Source organism: Uncinocarpus reesii, genomic scaffold (assembly GCF_000003515.1).
Source record: "Uncinocarpus reesii 1704 scaffold_3 genomic scaffold, whole genome shotgun sequence".
In the NCBI taxonomy this organism is placed as follows: domain Eukaryota; kingdom Fungi; phylum Ascomycota; class Eurotiomycetes; order Onygenales; family Onygenaceae; genus Uncinocarpus; species Uncinocarpus reesii.
Genome location: NW_003052498.1, coordinates 393,912 through 414,414, shown reverse-complemented (window position 1 = coordinate 414,414; position 20,503 = coordinate 393,912). Strand labels below are relative to the sequence as shown.

The 20,503-nt window shown below is 49.2% G+C and overlaps 11 protein-coding genes across 11 annotated transcripts; 8 read left to right on the top strand and 3 right to left on the bottom strand.

Annotated features, from left to right (window-relative positions):
* Positions 1-835: 835 nt before the first annotated feature.
* On the bottom strand, positions 836-2,356 carry UREG_04887 (uncharacterized protein; the record flags this gene model as incomplete). Its single annotated transcript, XM_002584152.1, has 3 exons — positions 836-1,313; positions 1,370-2,040; positions 2,147-2,356. The coding sequence occupies 3 exons, from the start codon at positions 2,354-2,356 to the stop codon at positions 836-838; spliced, it is 1,359 nt and encodes a 452-aa protein (XP_002584198.1).
* A 1,020-nt stretch (positions 2,357-3,376) lies between these two features.
* Positions 3,377-3,532, top strand: UREG_04886 (uncharacterized protein; the record flags this gene model as incomplete). Its single annotated transcript, XM_002584151.1, has 1 exon — positions 3,377-3,532. One exon carries the CDS (start codon positions 3,377-3,379, stop codon positions 3,530-3,532), a length of 156 nt encoding a protein of 51 aa, XP_002584197.1.
* A 1,351-nt stretch (positions 3,533-4,883) lies between these two features.
* UREG_04885 (succinate/fumarate transporter) lies at positions 4,884-6,085 on the top strand (the record flags this gene model as incomplete). The annotated part of the gene is made up of 4 exons (XM_002584150.1): positions 4,884-4,938; positions 5,099-5,148; positions 5,209-5,407; positions 5,478-6,085. 4 exons carry the CDS (start codon positions 4,884-4,886, stop codon positions 6,083-6,085), a joined length of 912 nt encoding a protein of 303 aa, XP_002584196.1.
* Positions 6,086-7,003: 918 nt separating this feature from the next.
* Positions 7,004-7,940, top strand: UREG_04884 (uncharacterized protein; the record flags this gene model as incomplete). Its single annotated transcript, XM_002584149.1, has 3 exons — positions 7,004-7,417; positions 7,486-7,737; positions 7,824-7,940. The coding sequence occupies 3 exons, from the start codon at positions 7,004-7,006 to the stop codon at positions 7,938-7,940; spliced, it is 783 nt and encodes a 260-aa protein (XP_002584195.1).
* Positions 7,941-8,233: 293 nt separating this feature from the next.
* On the bottom strand, positions 8,234-8,566 carry UREG_04883 (pre-mRNA splicing factor ini1; the record flags this gene model as incomplete). Its single annotated transcript, XM_002584148.1, has 1 exon — positions 8,234-8,566. The coding sequence occupies one exon, from the start codon at positions 8,564-8,566 to the stop codon at positions 8,234-8,236; it is 333 nt and encodes a 110-aa protein (XP_002584194.1).
* Positions 8,567-8,900: 334 nt separating this feature from the next.
* On the top strand, positions 8,901-10,015 carry UREG_04882 (uncharacterized protein; the record flags this gene model as incomplete). The annotated part of the gene is made up of 4 exons (XM_002584147.1): positions 8,901-8,911; positions 8,963-9,419; positions 9,484-9,552; positions 9,608-10,015. 4 exons carry the CDS (start codon positions 8,901-8,903, stop codon positions 10,013-10,015), a joined length of 945 nt encoding a protein of 314 aa, XP_002584193.1.
* Positions 10,016-10,862: 847 nt separating this feature from the next.
* UREG_04881 (uncharacterized protein) lies at positions 10,863-11,970 on the top strand (the record flags this gene model as incomplete). The annotated part of the gene is made up of 5 exons (XM_002584146.1): positions 10,863-10,922; positions 11,071-11,108; positions 11,203-11,547; positions 11,591-11,613; positions 11,699-11,970. 5 exons carry the CDS (start codon positions 10,863-10,865, stop codon positions 11,968-11,970), a joined length of 738 nt encoding a protein of 245 aa, XP_002584192.1.
* Positions 11,971-12,200: 230 nt separating this feature from the next.
* On the bottom strand, positions 12,201-13,193 carry UREG_04880 (uncharacterized protein; the record flags this gene model as incomplete). Its single annotated transcript, XM_002584145.1, has 3 exons — positions 12,201-12,909; positions 12,968-13,092; positions 13,149-13,193. The coding sequence occupies 3 exons, from the start codon at positions 13,191-13,193 to the stop codon at positions 12,201-12,203; spliced, it is 879 nt and encodes a 292-aa protein (XP_002584191.1).
* Positions 13,194-14,086: 893 nt separating this feature from the next.
* Positions 14,087-14,647, top strand: UREG_04879 (60S ribosomal protein L43; the record flags this gene model as incomplete). Its single annotated transcript, XM_002584144.1, has 4 exons — positions 14,087-14,105; positions 14,170-14,200; positions 14,313-14,477; positions 14,584-14,647. 4 exons carry the CDS (start codon positions 14,087-14,089, stop codon positions 14,645-14,647), a joined length of 279 nt encoding a protein of 92 aa, XP_002584190.1.
* A 726-nt stretch (positions 14,648-15,373) lies between these two features.
* UREG_04878 (uncharacterized protein) lies at positions 15,374-17,297 on the top strand (the record flags this gene model as incomplete). Its single annotated transcript, XM_002584143.1, has 2 exons — positions 15,374-15,656; positions 15,724-17,297. 2 exons carry the CDS (start codon positions 15,374-15,376, stop codon positions 17,295-17,297), a joined length of 1,857 nt encoding a protein of 618 aa, XP_002584189.1.
* A 993-nt stretch (positions 17,298-18,290) lies between these two features.
* On the top strand, positions 18,291-20,013 carry UREG_04877 (uncharacterized protein; the record flags this gene model as incomplete). The annotated part of the gene is made up of 2 exons (XM_002584142.1): positions 18,291-18,764; positions 18,826-20,013. 2 exons carry the CDS (start codon positions 18,291-18,293, stop codon positions 20,011-20,013), a joined length of 1,662 nt encoding a protein of 553 aa, XP_002584188.1.
* Positions 20,014-20,503: the final 490 nt, after the last annotated feature.

Below are 20,503 nucleotides of genomic sequence, written 5' to 3'. Positions count from 1 at the left end.
ATATCGATTTAGTTTCCACTAAAAGTGATTATTTTTGGTTCACGCTGAATGTTGCGGCTAGGTAATTCCTAGTGTGTTAAGGGGAAATTTTCCTTTGCGTATTGAAGTGCGTGTTGACTTGAAAGTTGGACGTGCACGGGTCTGTTGGTGAGACTTCCTTCATATGTTTTCTGGAGTAGTTTTTCATAGAGGTTGGTGACCGTAATGTCTCCCGTGCCATTCGAATTACCACGAAATAGGTATTATAGCGGATTGATCTTCAGTTTTAATAAGCGCCAATGGGCTTTAAGTTATTATATCGGGATACTCGTAGGGTCTTCAGCACGCCATTCATAGGGCCTGGTAGCAGGATGACTAGGCTCAGGGAAAGTGTCTGGTAAAAGATTCGGGCCTTGTAATGGCTGTACAAGGGGCTCATACCAAGAGTATATGATCATAACCAGAAGGTGGGTATGAAATCTTCGTCGAGGTGCTGGTACAAAGACAAAGTAAGATTGGAAGCTTCCCCAGAATCCAGGCTGCTAGCTCCCTTCATCCTCTTTGCATGCGATGGATGAAGCTCGCATCCATCAGCCTGGATGATAGGAGGTCGTCCCGGCCTTCATCGAGTGGTATAGCCACGTGATGAACTCGCTCAGCAGCGGCAATTTTCAACATCAACTCCAATCTATTGGAACGTTCTTGATCTTGGATTCGAGACGCTGGTGACCATAATGCTGGCAGATACACCGGCTATTTTGAAATTCACAGATTCATGAGGGAAGGGGCCCCTAACACTGTCCAGGGTTGCTCTCAGGCAAATCTCTCTCTTTTGCGATCACAGCGACTCCTCAATTCACTTTCCATTACCGACATTTAACGGGTCCGTCACGACAGAGTCGCACTCGAGTTCAACGCTCTCACTACCGCTTGCGCCTTTCCCATGCGATTTTCGTGACCATGATCGGAATGGTTGGATCAGAAAGCGAGCGCAAAAGATTTGCTCTATGGTGTATAAAATGACAGGCACGGACATTCTCGCATTCAAAGAGACATCGTTCGATTTATACATCGCGTATAACATGGGTATTCCTAGGCCAGTGGTTTTTGCAGCACCACAAAAACAAACGGCGATTGTTTCTGCAGGAGCTAATCGAGGGAATACACGACCACCAAAACGATTTGATGTGAGGAATTTCGGTGGCCGGCAGAAGAAAAAACAGATTCCCGTAAGAAATAAATATAGACCAATGTTAAAGAATACCGCGAATACGATGGTCTCTTTGGACATGGACTCCAACGCCTGAGTCGCAAAGCAGGTGGAAAAACTCGCCCTAGGAATCCCAGAGGTTAGGGACGCTTTCCAGATTTGTCCTCATATACAACTCACCACGTTAATAATATCAAGCAGCAACCTGAAACTTTGGAGAGGTAAAACTTTTGAACAATGTGTTCGACCTGCCGAGGCCACGTCCAGCGAGCCGCCTGCCCCAGGATCAAGGGAATTAGTACGCTGACACCCAATGCCTGGAAAACCTGACGATACATCGATCCCAGATCGGAATCGGCATCTCTCCAGGGGTCGAACTCGGCTGCTTTTGGGAGCAAAGTCACTGTCCACCCAGGCGTAATAAAGGGGCCCAGGATGTTGGCGACTAAAACCTCCACCAATGCCACTGCGTCATCGCCTCCGGCCTCTCTTGTCATGACCACATTCGATGAAATAGTTGTCGGCAAACAAGCCACCAGAATATATCCGGCCAAAACCGCCTCGTCGATTCGGTGACTTTGGTCCGTGGTGTAGATCAGATGGACGAACGCAATCGTTGTGGCAGGCACAACGAGAAAAGATATACCTTGGACAAGAACGTGGACACGGTAGTTGAGCATCTGCTGTAAAAGCTTTTCCTTTGCGATACTCAGGCCGCTAATCAAGAAAATGATTGCAACGGCGGCGTATAGAATCAAATACTCTGCCCGTATGATCCCACCGTGTTTGGCAACGTTTGGAAAGAGGTAGGCCAACAAGCACGAAAGCCCAATGCCTATTAGGAGATATTGCTTGAGAATAAAAGTACCGAGAGCTTTTAGCACCCTTTTCCCGGGCTCCAATCGATCCTTGAAAACCTGGCTATCCATAACAAGTGAGATCCCCAGCCGCTCTTACTGGGAAAATGAAGATTTTGCCGATTCCCGAAAGATATTCATCATTATTCGATGCACCCGCTGAACGTGGTCGCCAGGAGATATGTCTAAACCCGGATAATGCAAAGTATGGTTCAATAACAGCCAGCAGTGCCACCATCAACATCAACAAATAGGACAAGAAACGAGTATGCTTGAGAGAATCAATTCGTTGTCTGCCCATGATCCGCATAGCTAAGACCGAATTAGCGTGTGGAGACGTCACTCGCTGACCACTGAAGAGGGGAAATGGTGGTTAAAAATCCCGGTATGCCTCGATTTTGTACCCGCCTAGCCGCAAAAAGCATTCGGAGAAATGGCGACATGTCGTAGTTAAGATACAGAAATGCGTCGGTGCTAACCCAATGATTGGATGATTCCATCAGGGTTTGCTCCTGGCTTTTCTCACGGACGCGCTTGTTCGGTGTTTGGCATTCTTCTTGTGATGTACCGCGCCTTTGCATAAAGTGCGGTGTTCCTGTTTATATAACTAATGAATGGGCTTCAGGTAGATAATAAATACAGTAAAGCCGGAACCAAAGGCTTCTCTTCGTAGTACGTACTGTTTCTGAGTGGTGTGGTGGGATGATATCAAATTGGTTTCCAAAATAACACGGCCAAGAGCCTGGATCTAATCAGATAAGATAACTAAATCATGCTTAGTCATATCCCATTGCCGGCCCGTAGTTTCCCCGGTCGAGCTGATCGGTATTTAGATTCGCCGAGCTCCGCAAGTTCCGCTCGGCCTTCCAACCAATCACCATGCACCCGCTGTTACATCTCGCATCGCGATGATCGACGGGTTGAGGACCTAGATAGAGCCAACTAACTGCACTGTCAATGGCGTAAGGCGGAAATCGCAGGAAATGAGACATTCAGTTTGGCACGTCAAGACCAGTTGCGGATTTAAGCGCATGTGAGTGACTGTAACCCCTTTAGCACACGCATTAGTACTCCGATTCGTGCTTAAAAAGCCCATTCACAAATGGTAAACTCTTGGGTATGCTGGCAAAGGCGAAGTCAACGGCTTTGGAACCGCCCACATTGCTTACGAAGTAATGAACGAGGCATCACAGAAAGACAAGTCGTTCCGACGGGAAACAGCCCAAGACACCCCATCTTACATTTTTAACGTAAGAATGCTAGCAACGGGCCCCTGAAGATCTACAAGGATATCACGAAATCGCAACTCCCTGGCAGGCTGCACCTCAAAATGACCAGCATAGCTGGAAGCTTTGAGCAGAGGTGTTGTTTTGAGAGAATTCCTTCTTGCATCAACGCGAGCAAGGGCTGTAGGGGCAAGGGTACCAACGGCATTGCATTTGGGGAGCGGTTTGACGCGGAGAAACAAAATGAACAGGAGTCCTGAGTGGTGCATCACAAATCAGCGCACTGCATGAAGTCGCAGGGCATTTGATCACCGGCTTACAATTTCGAACTTCGACTCTCATCGATTGGAGAAGCGTGTCAAAGCTGGCCTCAAAAAGTTTTCGGCCGTCTTGTATTGTCGAGTGATGACGTCGTGGCTGGCGGATAAAATCACGCTCTTGGCATTGGGTTGACATAATACACCGGCCCGCAAACTTCGGCCGTCACAGCATCCTCGGCAATTCCCCAAGTACCTCTCCCCGGGAGATAGAGAGAAGAGCGACTTAATAAGGGACATGAAATCGTTAGCGGTAGGGCGATCGGCCCCGAAATATCCCGGGATTGGCCGGCTCGCCGCAAGCGGCATCAGAAGGACCCCGAAATGGCCCGAGTCGATTGACTTGCGCCATCAGTTGTGGCTGCTCAGGCACAAGAGATCTGGCGGGAGAGGCTCAAAGAACAACATGTGAATGTATCCCCGTGCATCATATGATTAGATATCTCACATGCTCTCTCTCCCTTCAGCTTGCTGAGAACCATGGGGGGGACACAGCGCCTTTTAAGTATTCTGGCCCAAGGTTCATGGCCATGTGGGAAGCCCTTGTTCTCGAGCTGCAAAAACGTTGTTTGGACCTCGGAGTTGCCTCCATTTCTTGCTTAATGGAACAGAAGATTGGCGAGTTGCACTCTTCTCCTATCCTGAGGGTCCATTCCCTTTGAATATACGTAGAGCATCAGCTTCACCATGGCCACCCAAGCAAAATCTTTGCTCGCCCTTCGTTGGTGAACCTGCATGGATTCCCTCTCACTGTTTCATTGTGATTTTGGGTTTTCCGCATTGATTGCAACATCCCACCACTCCGTCGCCTACCCTAGCCGGGAGACCATGTGGGGAAGATTTCTTCCGCTCACCCAGATCTGATAAAGCTCAGGTGCCCGCGTTTGGTTCACTACTGACGAAATACTATTCAGGATCCCGCCACCAAAAGCCAAGAGATAAAATCACACCAATTAAATATTCTTTTTCTTCGTTTGTTCGCAATTCCGCCCTTGATTTCTGTTTCCACAGTTTCTCCAGCCCGGGGTGTTTCGGGTAAACCGTCGCAAGAGTTTCTTCAAAAAAGAACCTCTTCCCACCATCCTCGGCACAGAAAACACCTTATTTGAGTCATCTGCAACCTATCTTTGGCCAATTGATCTTGTATATTGTTTGTCTGAATCGTCAATCGCTTCGTCTTGTTTCCTTCTGAATTCACCCCGCTCCACTCTGCCATAGACCGGTGGTTTTTGAATTGCTCTCTGCATTCAGTTTTAGCAAGCTTCTCCAAAAGAACGAGTAGTGAAATAGTAAAATGGCATCAAAAGATCGCAACTCGAAACCTGCGTCCGCAGCAGTGAACTTGATCGGTAAGAAAGGACCGATGGACTTGAATGCTTGCGACGGATGTTAACATGATGTCAGCTGGTGGTAGTGCGGGAATGATGGAAGCTTTAGTGTGCCATCCTTTGGGTATAAATATCCTCCTACAGCATGCAATTCCTCTGGCAAGCCACTAACATCCTTTAGATACCGTAAAAGTTCGCATGCAACTTTCAAGGAAAGCCCGCGCACCCGGAGTGAGTAGTGACCGCGTGACCGTCCGCCTCGAATAGCTCTCAAGCTTATATTTCTGTCAGGTTAAACCACGTGGATTTATTGCAACGGGCAAGGAGATTGTGCGCAGAGAGACCGTCCTCGGCTTATACAAGGGTCTCGGGGCAGTGTTGAGTGGGATCATACCGAAGATGGCCATTCGATTCACCTCGTATGGCTGGTACAAGCAATTTCTTGCGGACAAGGAAACAGGAAAGCTGAGTAGCTCTCGGAATATGCTTGGTATGTTAAGCCAAAGTAGAAATCCGTTGTGGACCGCTAGATTCTTACTCTTGACGTTGAATCCTCTTAGCCGGACTTGCCGCAGGCGTTACGGAAGCTGTGGCCGTCGTCACTCCGATGGAAGTCATCAAAATCCGTCTGCAAGCTCAAAGCCACAGTTTGGCTGACCCACTTGACACCCCGAAATACCGCAGCGCGCCACATGCTCTCTTGGTGGTTTTGAGGGAGGAGGGATTCGGCGCTCTGTATCGCGGAGTGTCACTCACTGCTCTCCGACAGGGCACAAACCAGGCTGCGAACTTCACCGCATACACAGAATTGAAGAAGTTATTGCAAGGATGGCAACCACAGTACAATGAACTGCCATCCTATCAAACTATGGTCATCGGTCTCATTTCCGGTGCTATGGGCCCATTCTCCAACGCGCCCATTGATACGATCAAAACCCGGTTGCAGCGCACACCGAGTGAGCCCGGGCAGTCGGCCATGTCACGCATTGTGTCCATTTCCCGTGATATGTTCAAGCAAGAAGGTGCTAGAGCTTTCTATAAGGGTATCACGCCTCGAGTTATGCGAGTGGCGCCCGGCCAGGCTGTCACTTTCACAGTGTACGAGTTCTTGAGAGAAAAGCTGGAAAAATCCACCCTCCCCATCGTGGGTGGAAAATATGAGGAATAATCGAAGTCGACGATAGGCGCTCGATTGCAACGACTCGATTTGTGACATTCTATATCAGCAGACCTTTCCTATACCTGAGATTCAGGGTACAAAGGTATACACCAATTTTTTTCCTGCGATGTATATATACCTCCCTTTTGATTCTGATTTTCATATCCCTTTATATCGTTTCCATATTTCCGTGGTGTTTGAGCGGCTTGCTTCTCGCATTTTTTGCAATTGGATACTGTTGCATACACCCGATAGATTTGGTGGCTTCCTGGGCAAAAAGCGCGTGTACTGTAAATCAGGTACATTGAATGATAGATAAAGCGGTTTCAATGACTCCTGAGGATGTGAGCTGATAGACTGGAAAGAGGGAGACGTTTGGAATGAAGAAAAAGCAAAGCGGTTGACGAAATCAGTTAGTTAACAATGGGCAGTTGTGATGAGGGCAAAGCAGCCTTGAGAGTGGGGAAGGATCGCGTCACCAGCGAAGGGGAACTGGGCCATATCACCACCACGACAGCAGATTCTCCCATTCCTTTTCATCAGATTCATCTCCAGTCAATATGCAGTCAGGAATATCAGGTAACCAAAATAACCGCTCTCTACATTTCGAAAACTAAACGATTTCCAGCCTCGGTTGAGCTTCACGACGCCTTCAAGGCCTTCCTCTCCTCGCCGACATCCCTCTTCTCCCTCCCCATCACAATTGACAAAGAACAACTCGTCCCTCTATCCCCCATCGCTTTCGCCTCTAGAACCGGCGATAGTCCAGACAGCCAATTCTTTGCATCTCTTCAATCTCTCAAAGATGTCCTCCAACCCAAAACGCCGTTATACCTCCTCCTCCGCCGATTTCCGCATGATGACCCTGCAGAATCGCAGTTGATTGCGCTCACATATATCCCATCAAATAGTCCTGTGAGAGCCAAAATGCTCTTTGCAAGCACCCGGGCGACGGTGGTGCGTGAACTAGGTTCCGAGAAATTTTCCGGTACCGTTTTCGCGACAGATGAGGAGGAAATTCTGAGCGAGGAGGTTTGGAAGGAAAGAGAGGCGGATGAGAATGTTGCAAGGGGTGGAAGCGGAAATACCATTGCGGGAGGTGTTAATGATGCGGAGCAGAGGCGGCAGGATGTTATGGGGGAACAGGAAAAGGCACTGGATGCCATCAGACGAGCAGAGGATGAGGCGCGGAGCATGTCGATTAGGAGGGACATCGGGATTGGTGGAACAGTGGGTGCTGATGGGACAGCTGATATTAAAGGCGTTCCGTTCCCGCTTGGGGAGGGGGTTCAGGAAGCCCTGCAGAGGTTGGAAAACGAGGAAGGAATGGCTACTTTGCTGGTAAGACCGTTTTCATTGGGTTGCGCTAATTCTAGCAAGACATGCATCTATACTAAGCAATTTCGAAGGGCATTGATATCCCCACCGAAACTCTCACGCTTCGTTCCATTGAATCAAACGTTGCGCCTGCATCGTTGTCCGGTCTGATGCCGAATTCGACGCCCCAATACACTTTCTACCGGTACCCGAAAACATCCGCGTTAGTCTTTGTTTACACATGTCCGTCGTCATCGGCCATTAAGGAACGCATGTTATACGCCAGTTGGCGCAGGGGAACACTATCAATGGCTGCCGGACTTGGTTTAACGGTTTCTCATAAGGTAGGTGCCGCGGTCCCCGTGTACAGTGTAGAGGAAGAATTTTTTCGCCTTGGGTCAGTCGAAACAAATGCTGACTGTAGCTTTAGATCGAGGCGTCCTCACCTGAGGACATCACGGAGAAGAGATTGCAGGAAGAAATCGATCCGCCGAGAAATGAAGGTCCTCAGCGTGGTTTTGCAAGGCCACGCAGGCCGGGACGGTGATTAACATATGGTGATCGTATAAGTGTGAATACCCGGCCATGCTAACTTGTGCGACGATGTATGCCCTCGTTGTCGTGCTGACTCTTATCCATCGACAACCTTGGTTTTCAAGAGTCTAACTCTTCGTAATCTCCCTTCGGGCGTTTTTTAACTTCAAAAACGGAGCCTTAATAGTGTAGACCGCAGCTTCAGATTCCCATGCAGCCATACTTCTCGCTTTTGTCGCTGCGCCAACTCAGTTGATAAAGCCGGGCCACTATAAGTCTCAAACCAAAATAGGAAAGGGTATGTTGTCACATCGCCGTCGTCCGATGCTGCTTCCGCTGGAAGAATAGATCGGTCCTCGAACTTCCCAGGTTTATAATCTTTGGACAGCCGTCTCTGTCTTTCTCCAGTCTCGTGCATTCAAAACAGTAGAACGCGTCACTAATCCCTTCGCCTCCGCACACAATACATTTGTTTTGGTAGTTGCCAAAGGAACATTCATCGCAAACGCGGACGAGCGTAGTGGGCCGCACGTAGGAATCGCAGACGGGGCATTTACCATCGCATTTATCGCAGAGGCGGCCGATGGAGATGCCGGTTTGCTTGCGGCACATAACGAGATCGGGATGATGACGAGACATGGTAGTTTAGATTATCGCTCTTGAGTGGAATCAATTCTGTACAGGGTGATGGGGGAGGTTGTCAACTTGTCAAGTGCTTTTTATCGATTGCCTTCTCGTTCTTTCTGAAGACGAGGTTTGCTTTGCTGACAAACACCCAAAACAAGACGAGCAAGCCACGTGATAGCGCTAGCTCGCCGCAAAATTTAGCTTTGGACTATTGCGATATAGGTTAGGCTTGCCTTGGCGGTAATGTGACATCGCGAAGGCGATCGCGGATGACCCATGGGAATACCATATCTTACATGCATGTTGTAGCTGAGTGTCGTGGGGCGGTTTATTCAAAGTAAGAAGCATGGCGGAAGGGTAAGTCCATATAGGATATTCCACTGGCTCTGACACTGATTCAATCCCTAGATCGATCGCGTCAGCTGTCGCATTACCAGACCCGCCACTCGCGAGCCCCGGAGCGTCGTTCAAGAGGCGCCAGTCACCCTCGGAGGAAGACAACGACAATAAACGACGCCGAGTAAGCTCCGGTAATGTGCAATCTACGGGGACAGATGCTTCTCCAATTTCGCAAGCGGATGAGCGGGTGACAGCAGATCGTAGAGCGGAAGCCCGGGGAGGGACTCGTCGGAGAAGCGGTCAGGAAGAAGAGCGAAAACGCGGCCAAAGGTTGTTTGGCGCATTGATTGGGACCCTTTCACAAAGCTCATTTACAGCTACACAGAAACGACGCGCCGACATTGAGCGGAAGCAGCATGCCAAGTTGAAGAAGGAGGAAGAAGAATACGGTGAAGAAACTAGGAAGCGGCGCGAGGAGTTGATGGCTCGGAGGAAAAGGAGTCAAAAGCTTTATGAGAAGGAGTCGGTTCGTCAACTTAGCCGTGCGTACCTATTTATTTTTGATTATGCTTGCTAATACAAGTGGTCAGCTTGAGGTTCGACATTCCAACATGCGAGCTACTGCTCATTCTCTCAAAACAAAAGCGCACCCAGTCTTGGTATGTACTTGTATTTTGCGAGGATCATACAAGCCGTAACTAATATATTATCTAGTACTACAAACCATGGCAGCTTCGACCTGAAGATAAAGACATCATTAACACACAGATTGAGGAGACAGAGGCTACGATCGCAAGGGAAATCGAAGATTTCGAGTGTCGGAATCAGCCAACTACTGAAGAATCGCTACCCGAAGGGCAGAAGTCGGCAAAGGTACCTCCGGCAGCTGAGTCTACAACCACTGGGAATACGATGGAGTCTATTGCTAACAATGACCCAAAACCGGACGCGGTGGGTTGCGATACTAATCATCACGAAGCTCCAGAGACTCACCCACAAACCGTTACTAACAATGTTCCTATTTCTCCGGACCGCGACGAGGAAAACAGTCACGCGAAGCCGACCGAGGATGATTCTGGAGAGGTGATCTTGGAAGACAAAGAAGATACCGTCATTTACTAGGCTGGCGATGACTGGCGTTCCCCTCCAGCCTTGTAATTCCAAAGGAGTTACACAGCAATCATCTCGCTATTTCTTACATTCGCACCGTGTTCGTTTCTGGATGCAGCTTTACTCAAAGTTTTTCTGCTTAAATCATGTCTGGCAGTCCAGCTTGGAGCCCACTTCTCACGGCGTCAACTCAGCTAAGGTGCATATGGGTGCATTTTCTCAGTCATCACTCATAGGTAGTGCCATTTTTTATTTCGTTATTAGTGGCTTAAAAGTTGAGAATGTAAAGATAGCAGAGCTTAGGCATAACTTGAAGGAAGCCAAGGTTGGTCCCCTCTTGGACCACGTGAGGTCAACCTCGGTTTGATTGACAACCTCACCCGTCGCCATCTAGATATCCGCCCGAAATCATGAGATAAACACAATGGGCATTTCCCTGTAGTATTCAGATTTTTGTTCTGTTTGTCACAGGTTGAACTTCGCTCCCTTGGGCCTGCAAGTTGCCTGTAGATTCGACCCGCCACTTCCGAACATCGGGATTCCCAGCATCAGAAACTAGAATGGCGGTAGACAAGATAGACGTTTGGAACGATTCGCGGATCCAAAAATGCTCTACTTTTCTCAATGGTACAAGATATGGTAAGGGTGCTCTACAGCCAAATGTTCGCATTTCCATTGCTTACCCCGGTTAGGCTACCTTCTCGGGGTGCCGTCTGGCGGGGAATATCGAGCAACTGTTTTCCTGGTCCGTATTACTACTATGAGTTTTGATTGCTGGGGATAGCTTGTGATGGAACCTGACCGTGCCCAGATCCATGGCTTTCCTGATCTTTCTATGGGATGGAGGTATCAAATCCCAATGCTTTTGAACAAAGGTCTTCGGGTTGTTGCTCCTGACTGCCTTGGCTATGGGCGAACAGTACGTATTTACTGGTTTCCCCTGCGCTTGTTGATTGGAATTGAGATTGAATCCACATCCCTAGGAAGCTCCGGAGTTCACAGCGGAATCTGCCCAGCGGTATGCATTCAAGCAGTGTGCGGCTGATATGAAAGAGCTCGCTCGGCAGCTGGGTACTTCGAAGATTATTCTTGGAGGCCATGATTGGTTTGTGACCCCGGAGCATCTCAACAGACTTATTCTGGCGGCCCAAATCCTCCCAGCCTAGCAGTTTGCTGATTTTATCCCGGTCGAACTCCAGGGGCGGCTTTGTGGTCTATCGGATTGCACTCCACTGTCCTGACTTTGTTACTCACATCTTTTCCGTCTGCACCCCGTACGGGCCCCCTCACCGCGAGTTCGTTCCACTAGACGAACTGGTAACAACTCGCCTCCCCTTTTTTGGCTATCAGCTTCAGTTTGTGAGCGGAGAGGTAGAGAAAGCTATCAAAACCGAGAAGGATATTCGACAGTTCCTAATTGCATTGTTTGGTGGGAGGACTCCTACGGGAGAGTTCGGTTTTGATGTCAAAAAGGGTGTACTTTTGGATAAATTGGCAGACTTGCAGCCCTCATGGCTGCTGAGTGAAAAGGTAATCAAGGCGGTGTAAGCGCCCCGGTATATGATCAATGCTAATTGTTCTCAACAGGAGCTCAATTATTACGTTGAAGAGTATGCTAGAAGCGGAATACACGGTCCATGTGGGTCATATTTCATTGCCCTAGCAGATTAGAAAATGCGCTAACATTGCCAATAGTAAACTGGTACCGCATCCGCGAGCAAAATTATAAAGACGACCTGGAGCTTATCGGTCGTGGCCTCGACATTCCAGTCCTTTTCATCAGGGCCACAAATGATGACGCTTTGCGCCCTGAGTTGTCAAAAAATATGCACAAATACCTTCCAAATTTGATCCAGGCAGAGATTGAAGGTACACATTGGGTTCTGTGGCAGAAGCCCGAAAGATGTAATGAGGTTATCGCGAAATGGATCGACAATGTTGTGTTTGAAACACAGGGTAAACTGTAAGCTCAGTTTTGGATGTTGCTTTTCTATGGCCTAGTGTATATACTTCCATGCGAAACCATAGCGGGACGTTTAAGCGCCTACATGGAATCCAGATATCCTGAGTACACGAAATGGAAGAGTATTTTCATAGCCAGGGCGGAGAAGGATTATCTGAAATGCTGCCAACCAGGACAATAGCATGGCCGTAAAATAATTCACACATGTCAAACCTGCGAATGAAGCTTTTATGTTCAATCTTCCAAAGCATGCATTTCGATCTCCACGCCGCACCTCTCTATACGAGTAATATACTCTTCACCTAGGGTCGCCGGTGTCAGGTAGCCTCCTTTAATATCCTTCCCAACCTTTTTGCTGGTTATCAAAACCATCGCGGATTCGGCAAGCAGCATTCCCGTCATGGGATAAGCAGGCCCCTGGTACGAGAGCTTACCCGAAAGCCGAATAGGTTTCTTTCCAGGCTCGGCGGGGTCTGCTGTTGCAATACCACGATATTCTACGTGATCTGCCAAGGTATCCTGTTTCTTAGGACCTTGTCCCGGTTCAGGAAGCAATTTCCTCGCGAGCCATCGGATAGGGGGTAGCATCAGACTAATCGCAATTAAGCCAAGACCCATATGTACTGCAAAGCCAATGAAGACGTTGCGAACTTTGGCAAATTCCTGAAAATGAAAATTCCGATCATAAAGATTTGGCATGAGGGAACTACTCCTGTGCACGATGGCCGTGTCACATGCCGCTGGCACAGCCGTAGTTACTGTCCCGATGTCTCTGACGTTATGAACGCCAACAAGTTTTCGATAAAGTGGTGTTGATGGAATGGCGCTCGGCCTAGAAACGGAGATGCGGTATGGATCACTCATGGAGCGGAGTTCCGCAAAGGATAGATTGCTAAATGCAGCGAGAATGGACGCGGCTGTTCCGCCGCTAATGCCAGCCCCCCTGGAGAAAATAGTCTTAGATCGAATTCACTCACTTTCATTCGGGAGAGTTGACTCACTTTAAGTCGTAGATAGACAAGACTACGTCCTTGACCTTTACGCCAAATTCGCGCTTCATTTTCGTAGCCATTGACCAGGTCAGCAAATCTGATGGCGCGCTCTCAAAGCCATTCGTTGGTATCATCTTGTGACAGGAAGTTAGCATGCACTCAAGTTTTCAAATGTGAAAAGGTCACTAACAATCGCCCCGGACTTTTTGGCAGCCTCATCATACTGGTCAATCATTTCTTTAATCCATGGTATTTCTCCGCTCCTAGTAGGCCCAAATCGTCAGTGTCTGAGACCGGATAAGAGCTGGGGGACCTTACACGTCAAGGTAATGTGTACCATTCTCTGCACAAGCCTTTACCACCGGAGTTGAATACATATGATAAGGCCCTACGCAGTTAATCAACACTCTCGCTCTCCCTGCAAGCTGTGCTAGATCGTCATCGGTGAGTTGCACGGAGAGGATTTCTAAACTCGAAGATCAGCCAGAATCACTGTGTGGCAAGATGGGAGATATTCCCGGGCGGATGTCCATAGAGAAAGTGATCAGGAAGCGCTTGCATATACCTGGGTCCTGACGATCGGGTCCATCCCTTTTCAGCTCCGCTGAAAGTGTTTGCAGCTTCTGGGATGATCTCCCCGCAATAGCCCATTTCAGAGTGGTGGGCAGGTTGTGAACAATGTGCTCAGCACAACATCTCCCCGTATAGCCCGTAGCCCCTAGGAGCACGATATCGAGGTTCCTAGACGATGCCATAGCCCTCACGGTGCAATTGAATCTGCAAATCAAAGCTTCGATGACATGCAATTTGACAGGCAATCAAAGATACCACAGCATCATTTTGCCCGCTCTCGTTGGAAGGGCCTACATAACAGTTTCGCGTTCCCATTCCTCGCCATCCTCAAACAGGGGAAAGAATCAATGATATCAGATCCTCCACGTGACTTTAAGCGATGTATCGGAATAAGGTAATCCCGACTGCATCACCTGATCTCCGTTTTCGGTCTAGCTCGAAGGGCTTTCGCCAAGCCCTCGCAGCCCACTAAGCGAGCCCGCACCACATCTGGAAATTTGTCGAACTGCACTTCCTTCTCCTCGATCGCAAGATACACACAAAAGGCGCGACAAGATGACGAAGCGCACAAAGAGTATGTTCAAATGACAGAGTCATGTTTTTTTGGAGCTTCTGGTTGCTAACACAATGGTTTATAGAGGTCGGCGTTACCGGTAAATATGGTACTAGGTACGATTGCAAATTCTTGAACCTGCGAGATCCGGCGAAACTCCCTCGACGAATTGTGCGAGATAAAATTGAATTAAACGGGACTTGCTGACGCACTGATAAAATTGAATAGATATGGTGCCTCGCTCCGTAAGCAGGTGAAGAAGATGGAGATCTCCCAACACGCCAGATACACCTGCACTTTCTGCGGCAAGCCCACCGTCAAGAGAACAGCCGTTGGAATCTGGGAGTGCCGCTCTTGCAAGAAAACCGTTGCCGGAGGTGCCTGGACTGTTGCGTAAGTTTCCCGTGAGCAGCTGCAATTCAAGGATTTCGCAACCACATAGGCTTTCAAACGAAAACGGACCTGAGGAGCGAGGCTAATTGCGTTTCTCCTGCTGCAGAACCCCTGCTGCCGTTGCCACACGATCAACCATCCGTCGTCTTCGTGAAATTGCGGAAGTTTGAGTAGGGGAAATGGCGTTCCTGTTCCTGGCTCTGTCTTTTTTATTGTCACGGGAAATGATGAATGTTGGGGCATATTGAGCGCTGACCACTCAGTACGACTGGGCCTGCTCAACCGAAAATGTCGATAGCTCGAGTATACCTCTATTGCCGCCGAGGCTCGCTGATAGACATTACAAAATACCACTGCTTTATGCCCTATCCTGGATCCTACATTGGTATCTCAACTTCCATAGATGGAAGCGCCAACCAACATACATACGTATAGAACAAAATGCACATCGCGGCTTGGGGATTAGCTGTTCTTTGAATCATGGAGGATTTCTTGCTGCATTTCGGGGGCAGCGCCCGAATGAACAGTGTTCCGTTCTTGCATGCAGGCACAGTGTTTCAGAGCGTCAGAGGCCCATCTTGTAGTGCGCCAATCACACGGGCCGCCGGGGGCTGTGTTCTCCAACCCGAAAGGAGCCGTGAGGCCTGGTCTCGTGGTTTGATAGGCGATGCTCAGCTGAGCTAATGCAGTCACCTCTGGTGTCACGTTATCCGGGCCTATGCCTGTTCCCGCCTAGCGCCTGGCCTAGCTCTGGTTCAAAAGGCCATCCACGTCCCCCACAACTTCAAGGCGCTTTCTTGTCTTCACCTCTACATCCGTCCTCTTCTGCTGAATTCTGACCTTCATGCCGCCAAAAAACCTCCTATCGTGTAATCTTGACATTGCCCACATCAATCATGTCCGATACCTGCATTGTGTGCTTAGGAGACCTTGGCGAAGGCGCCAGCGATCCCACTCTCGCCGTCGATTCGTTGCCAAGACCCTTGAGCGGTGACGGTGTCTGTGAAGATGTCACTGCTCCCCAGAGTCTCGACGAATTCTCTCGGTATATTGCTCACTTGATTCCCTGTGGTCATAACCTTCATAATGAATGTTTGAAGCCCTGGGTAGAACGAGCGAACAGTTGTCCCATTTGCAGGCAAAAATTCAACGTTGTAGAGCTTGCTGAGAACCTTGGAGGTGAGTAACTCCCCGTGCAAGTTCCCAGCCCAGAGCGTGAATGGCATATTAACCACATCTGTTTTAGGCCAAATTATCTCGTCTTATGCTGTCGAAGATCGAGTCCAAGTGGCAGAGATTGATCCCACGTTGATTATCGAGGACCTTATCGACGATTCAGACACTCAACCCTGTCCCATTTGCGGGGACGACGACAATGAGGAATGGTTGTTGCTATGTGATGGGTGTGACACAGCGTCTCATACATATTGCGTCGGTTTGGACTCGGTTCCTTCCGGCCCATGGTTTTGTTGCCACTGTCAAGCCCATAGGTCACTTCAGCCCGATCGCTCAAGGTCTCAAAATCGGTCTTCGCGTCGTACAAGGGCAGACGTAAGACGGGCTCGCACTCGTAACCAGATCCAAGCTCTCCATTGGGCGCAGGTTTGGCAGTCAGTCTGGGACCATCTCAATTTAGATTTGGACTTCCCATACGACGACGAACAAGCCGTAGACCGAATCATTCAGCAGCGGCGGCGTGAAGCCGCCAACAGAAGGGAGTTTAGAAGTTGGGAAAGACGGTTCAGGCAAACGGAACGGAACTTTGGGTCCGCTCGATTTAGGAATAATGCCTCGGATTTGCTCGAAGTTGGTCGAGGCTGGCCATCCAGGCCACGACAAAGGGTTGAAACTCCCGAACCCGAGTCTATCGATGAAATTAGAGCTTGGAACGCATTTGAGAGAGCGCGAGAAATTCAGGAGGCGCCAACCACCAATCGAAGAAAGAGGAAATCCCCAACCGCCTCCCCCATCGAACCCGAACAATCTCAACCCGAGCGTAGATTGAAACGACCACGAACGCGGAGGCCAGAAGAATTAGCTGACCTTCTAGAACGGGGAGAGCCTTCTCGAACCGGGAGGCCTTCCGCCATCGCCGGCAGTCCGTTAGCGGAATCCGGGCCGACATTTTTGCAATCACTTTTGAAAGAAGTGGAAGACTCGTCTAGTTCCCATCCCATACACGGCGCATTCCCTCCGTCTAATCTTACATCGAGAGCAGTTGACTCGATTTCTCCTGGGCCGTCATCTCCAGCATTGTCGCCCATTTCTTCGAACCGTTCGTCTCCTCATCCTTCATCTCACACAAGCCCACAAGCCACAAATGGCCCGGCAACTCCCATGTCCTCGGCATCAGACCCAGGTTTTTCGTCACCCGAGTTTTCGCCTTCATGCTCTCCCACCCGTGATACACTTTTAGTCGACAGAACTCGGTTTTCTCGACAGCTAAGACGACAATTACACTCAGGCGATCCCCACAGCGACCCTTCGTCTCCATACCGTTTACGGTCGCAAGATTCTTCTCCGTCACGCCCTGAACTCCCACTTGATGTGAAATCTGATTTACAGAAGATTGTCAGAGCGGCTCTGAAACCTCATTACCGCAAGCATCTTGTCTCGAAGGACGAGTATACTGAGATCAATAAGCGCATTTCTCGCATGTTGTACGACTTGGCAGTATCCAAAGAGTCCGGCGACCCGATGGACACGGAAAGCAAGGCGAGATGGGCTCACATTGCGAACAACGAAGTAGTGAAAGCCGTGCAAGCAATTCAAAAAACCGGGCCGAACGAAGGAAGCGAGAGCAGTGCAGCATCGTCATGACGAAACCTTTATCACGAATTGCAATTATAGCATGTACTTTACTTTATGCCGGCTTATGAAGCCTTTGTTGTAGCGAGCTAGATGCATGGCATGGTGTTCTCTGATTATGGTGTCTGGGCGTGTTGAGCAGCGATAGGCATGTTTCCAGGCCAGGTATGGGGTTTGGGCGGGAGGTGATTTCTGCCTCCGACGTGTTGGAGCTTTCCTTGCATATACCTTTTTGATTTGCGCTGAGTGTTATCAAGCTTTATGATATCCATCAAGTTATGAAATATCCTGTCTTTTGAAGTCGAGAAGGCGAGAAAACATGCTGAAGCAAAGCGAGATGGTTGATTAATAATGCAATTCTCCAAGTCCAGGGCACTCTGGGCCTCAACCATAACGTTACTCTTCCATTTTCTTGCCCACCTATTATCCCCATTTCCATCCGCTCTATTAACGCTGCTTCTCACATAGTTGATTACTTTGCGTTCTTCGCTGAAGCCAAGTCATCCAAGCTATTTTAAAGATGGGAGACCGTCGTGCCGCTCCATCCGCTTCTGGGCTGCCACAGACTCCAAACCCACGGCGTGGAGTGGTAACCTCGGCATGCTGAAGAAGCCATGGGGTCAACATGGTCAATCACCAAGGCTATTATCAATCAAACCGTTTTTTAAGGCACGGTTATGTCTCTTCGATTGGCTGCAGGCGGCTCAATGACCGGTGGCCTGGTATTTTAGCGACCTTTTTTATATCATAACTGGTTTCGGATTTCGGCTTGGGGGTATTATCCAGAGATGGTGGACATCTCGATCTTTCGTTCGCTTGGAGATTCATATATACCACGGCGATAGGGCAACTATCGCGGTGCTTTCATTGACAGATTTTTGATCTAACTTCTATTTCTACAATCGATGTGATTTGCGGCTTCGACTTCTAAGGCGGCCAGTTTTCCTTTTTTGCTCATTAAAAAGAGAATGTTTAGCAGCTCTTTATATAAAATCATATGATAAGATGCATGTCGAGAAACCTCCAGTAGTGGAACCTATCTCTGGGTCCGGCTCTACCACTCCATATCGACAAATTTCTGACCGGAGCCTACCAAGCGCATCTTCAGACGATAGCGTTGGTAGTGATGCTACCAGATTCGACCCAAGGATACCGTTAGCAACGCCGTTGAAAGACCCCATAAACAGGCAATACAACAGGGATATCGAGAAAGAGCCTGGTGTCACACAGCCTGATATTTCTCCAGACGCACCTCACGCCGGAGATCCGGATTTGGTAGGCTGGGATGGACCCTCGGACCCTGAAAATCCCAAGAATTGGGCCACCGGGAGGAGGTGGTATATCACCATGTTGGCGTCAACAATGACCTTTTGCATTACGTTTTCCAGCAGTGTTTTCAGCCAGGCCACCGCGGTCACTGCAGTGATTTTCGGTGTTTCAACAGAGGTGACCACATTAGCAACGAGTTTGGTTGTGTTGGTAGGCTCTCCGAGTTTTCATTGCATCTGTTGCATAGTTTAGCACTGACATGCTTTGAAAGGGATTTGCCCTTGGCCCTCTGGTATTCGGACCGCTTTCTGAGTTGTATGGGCGCCGGAATCCGCTTCTTGTCGGATTTGCTCTTTCTGCAGTTTCCCAAATTCCTGTGGCTGTTTCTCGGAACATTCAAACACTCTTGATATGTCGGTTCTTTGTGGGGGTATTTGGGTCTGCGGCTATGGCGACTGTCGGCGGGATTCTGGTGGACATGTGGGATCCTGTTAATCGTGGAATAGCCGGGGCAACCTTTGCGTCGGCAACGTTCGTTGGCCCTATTGGAGGGCCTATCGTAGGTGGTTTTATTGTCCATTCCGACCTTGGGTGGCGCTGGACTGCGTGGATAACACTCATTCTAGAGGTTGTTATAGGCGGTGTCGGAATACTTACCTTGCCCGAGACGTACAGCCCGGTGCTACTGCAGCGCCGTGCTATACGTCTTCGCAGAGAAACCGGGAATCCAGCCTTGCGTGCACCACTCAGCGATGAGAAGCTTACATTGGGTGAAGTGGTGTCCAAGTATATTTATCGTCCTTTGAAAATGCTTGTTTTGGAGCCAATCCTTCTTCTCATCACGTTATATCTGGCAGTCGCATATGGGATCCTTTACCTTTGCTTTTTTGCCTACCCAGTTTCGTTCCAAGAAGACCGTGGCTGGAAACACCCAGGGGTTGCCTCACTCCCTTTCCTGGGGATTCTTGTCGGAATCCTTTGCGGCTGCGCATTTATTGTATACATGACCAAAACGCGCTTTGCTCGTAAGATGCAAGAGGCTGGAGAGGTTATCCCCGAAGAACGTCTTCCGCCGATGATCATTGCCGCCTTCGTCCTCCCCGCAGGACTGTTTTGGTTCTCCTGGACCTCGTTTCCTACCATCTCGTGGGTGCCGCAAGTCATGGCCGGAATACCTATCGGATTCGGCATCATCGTCATATTTCTGCAGGGGCTTAGCTATCTCAGCGACATATATACGGTGTTCACGAACTCCGCCTATGCCGGCAATACGCTTGTTCGAAGCGGTTTTGGCGCCGCCTTTCCCTTGTTCGCAGCTCGGATGTTCCGTACGCTTGGTGTCCAGTGGGCAGGTAGCCTTTTAGCATTTTTGACTGTGGCAATGATTCCAGTGCCGATGCTGTTTTATGTATACGGGAAGAGGATCAGGGCGATGAGCCGGTTCACTCCGCAGTTTTAGAATACGGTTGGATGTTGCGGAAAAGGCTTGATCGGGCGTTCATATGGAGTATTGGCATGCATTACGGAGTACAGAGTAGAACTGAATAGATGAGCAAAGACATACAGAATCACATGAGGTCCGTAAAGGTTCATTACTAAGCAACTAGAATTACTAAGCGAATTTGTGATCTGCGCGTGACCACCTCTGAGCTAGCCTGATTAGGCGAGCAGTGGGCACCGCGCTGTGTTCGACGCGTGAGGGGAGATTAGCTCAGCTGCGAGTCGCGCTCCGAGTGAGAAAACCACAGATTTGCTGGTCGACGAGGGCGTGACGAGGAATGTGCCTTGTCGAATTGATTGCCACTGCCTTAGATTGTCGACTTTAATTGAAGCGCTTTGGTTTCGCGCCCTCCCCAGAACCTTGCGTGGGATGATCCGAGCCGTCGACACGCCAGTTCTAACGCGATCTCGCCAGTTGAGCCCACGGTAAAGCTTCCCAGTCGAGAACT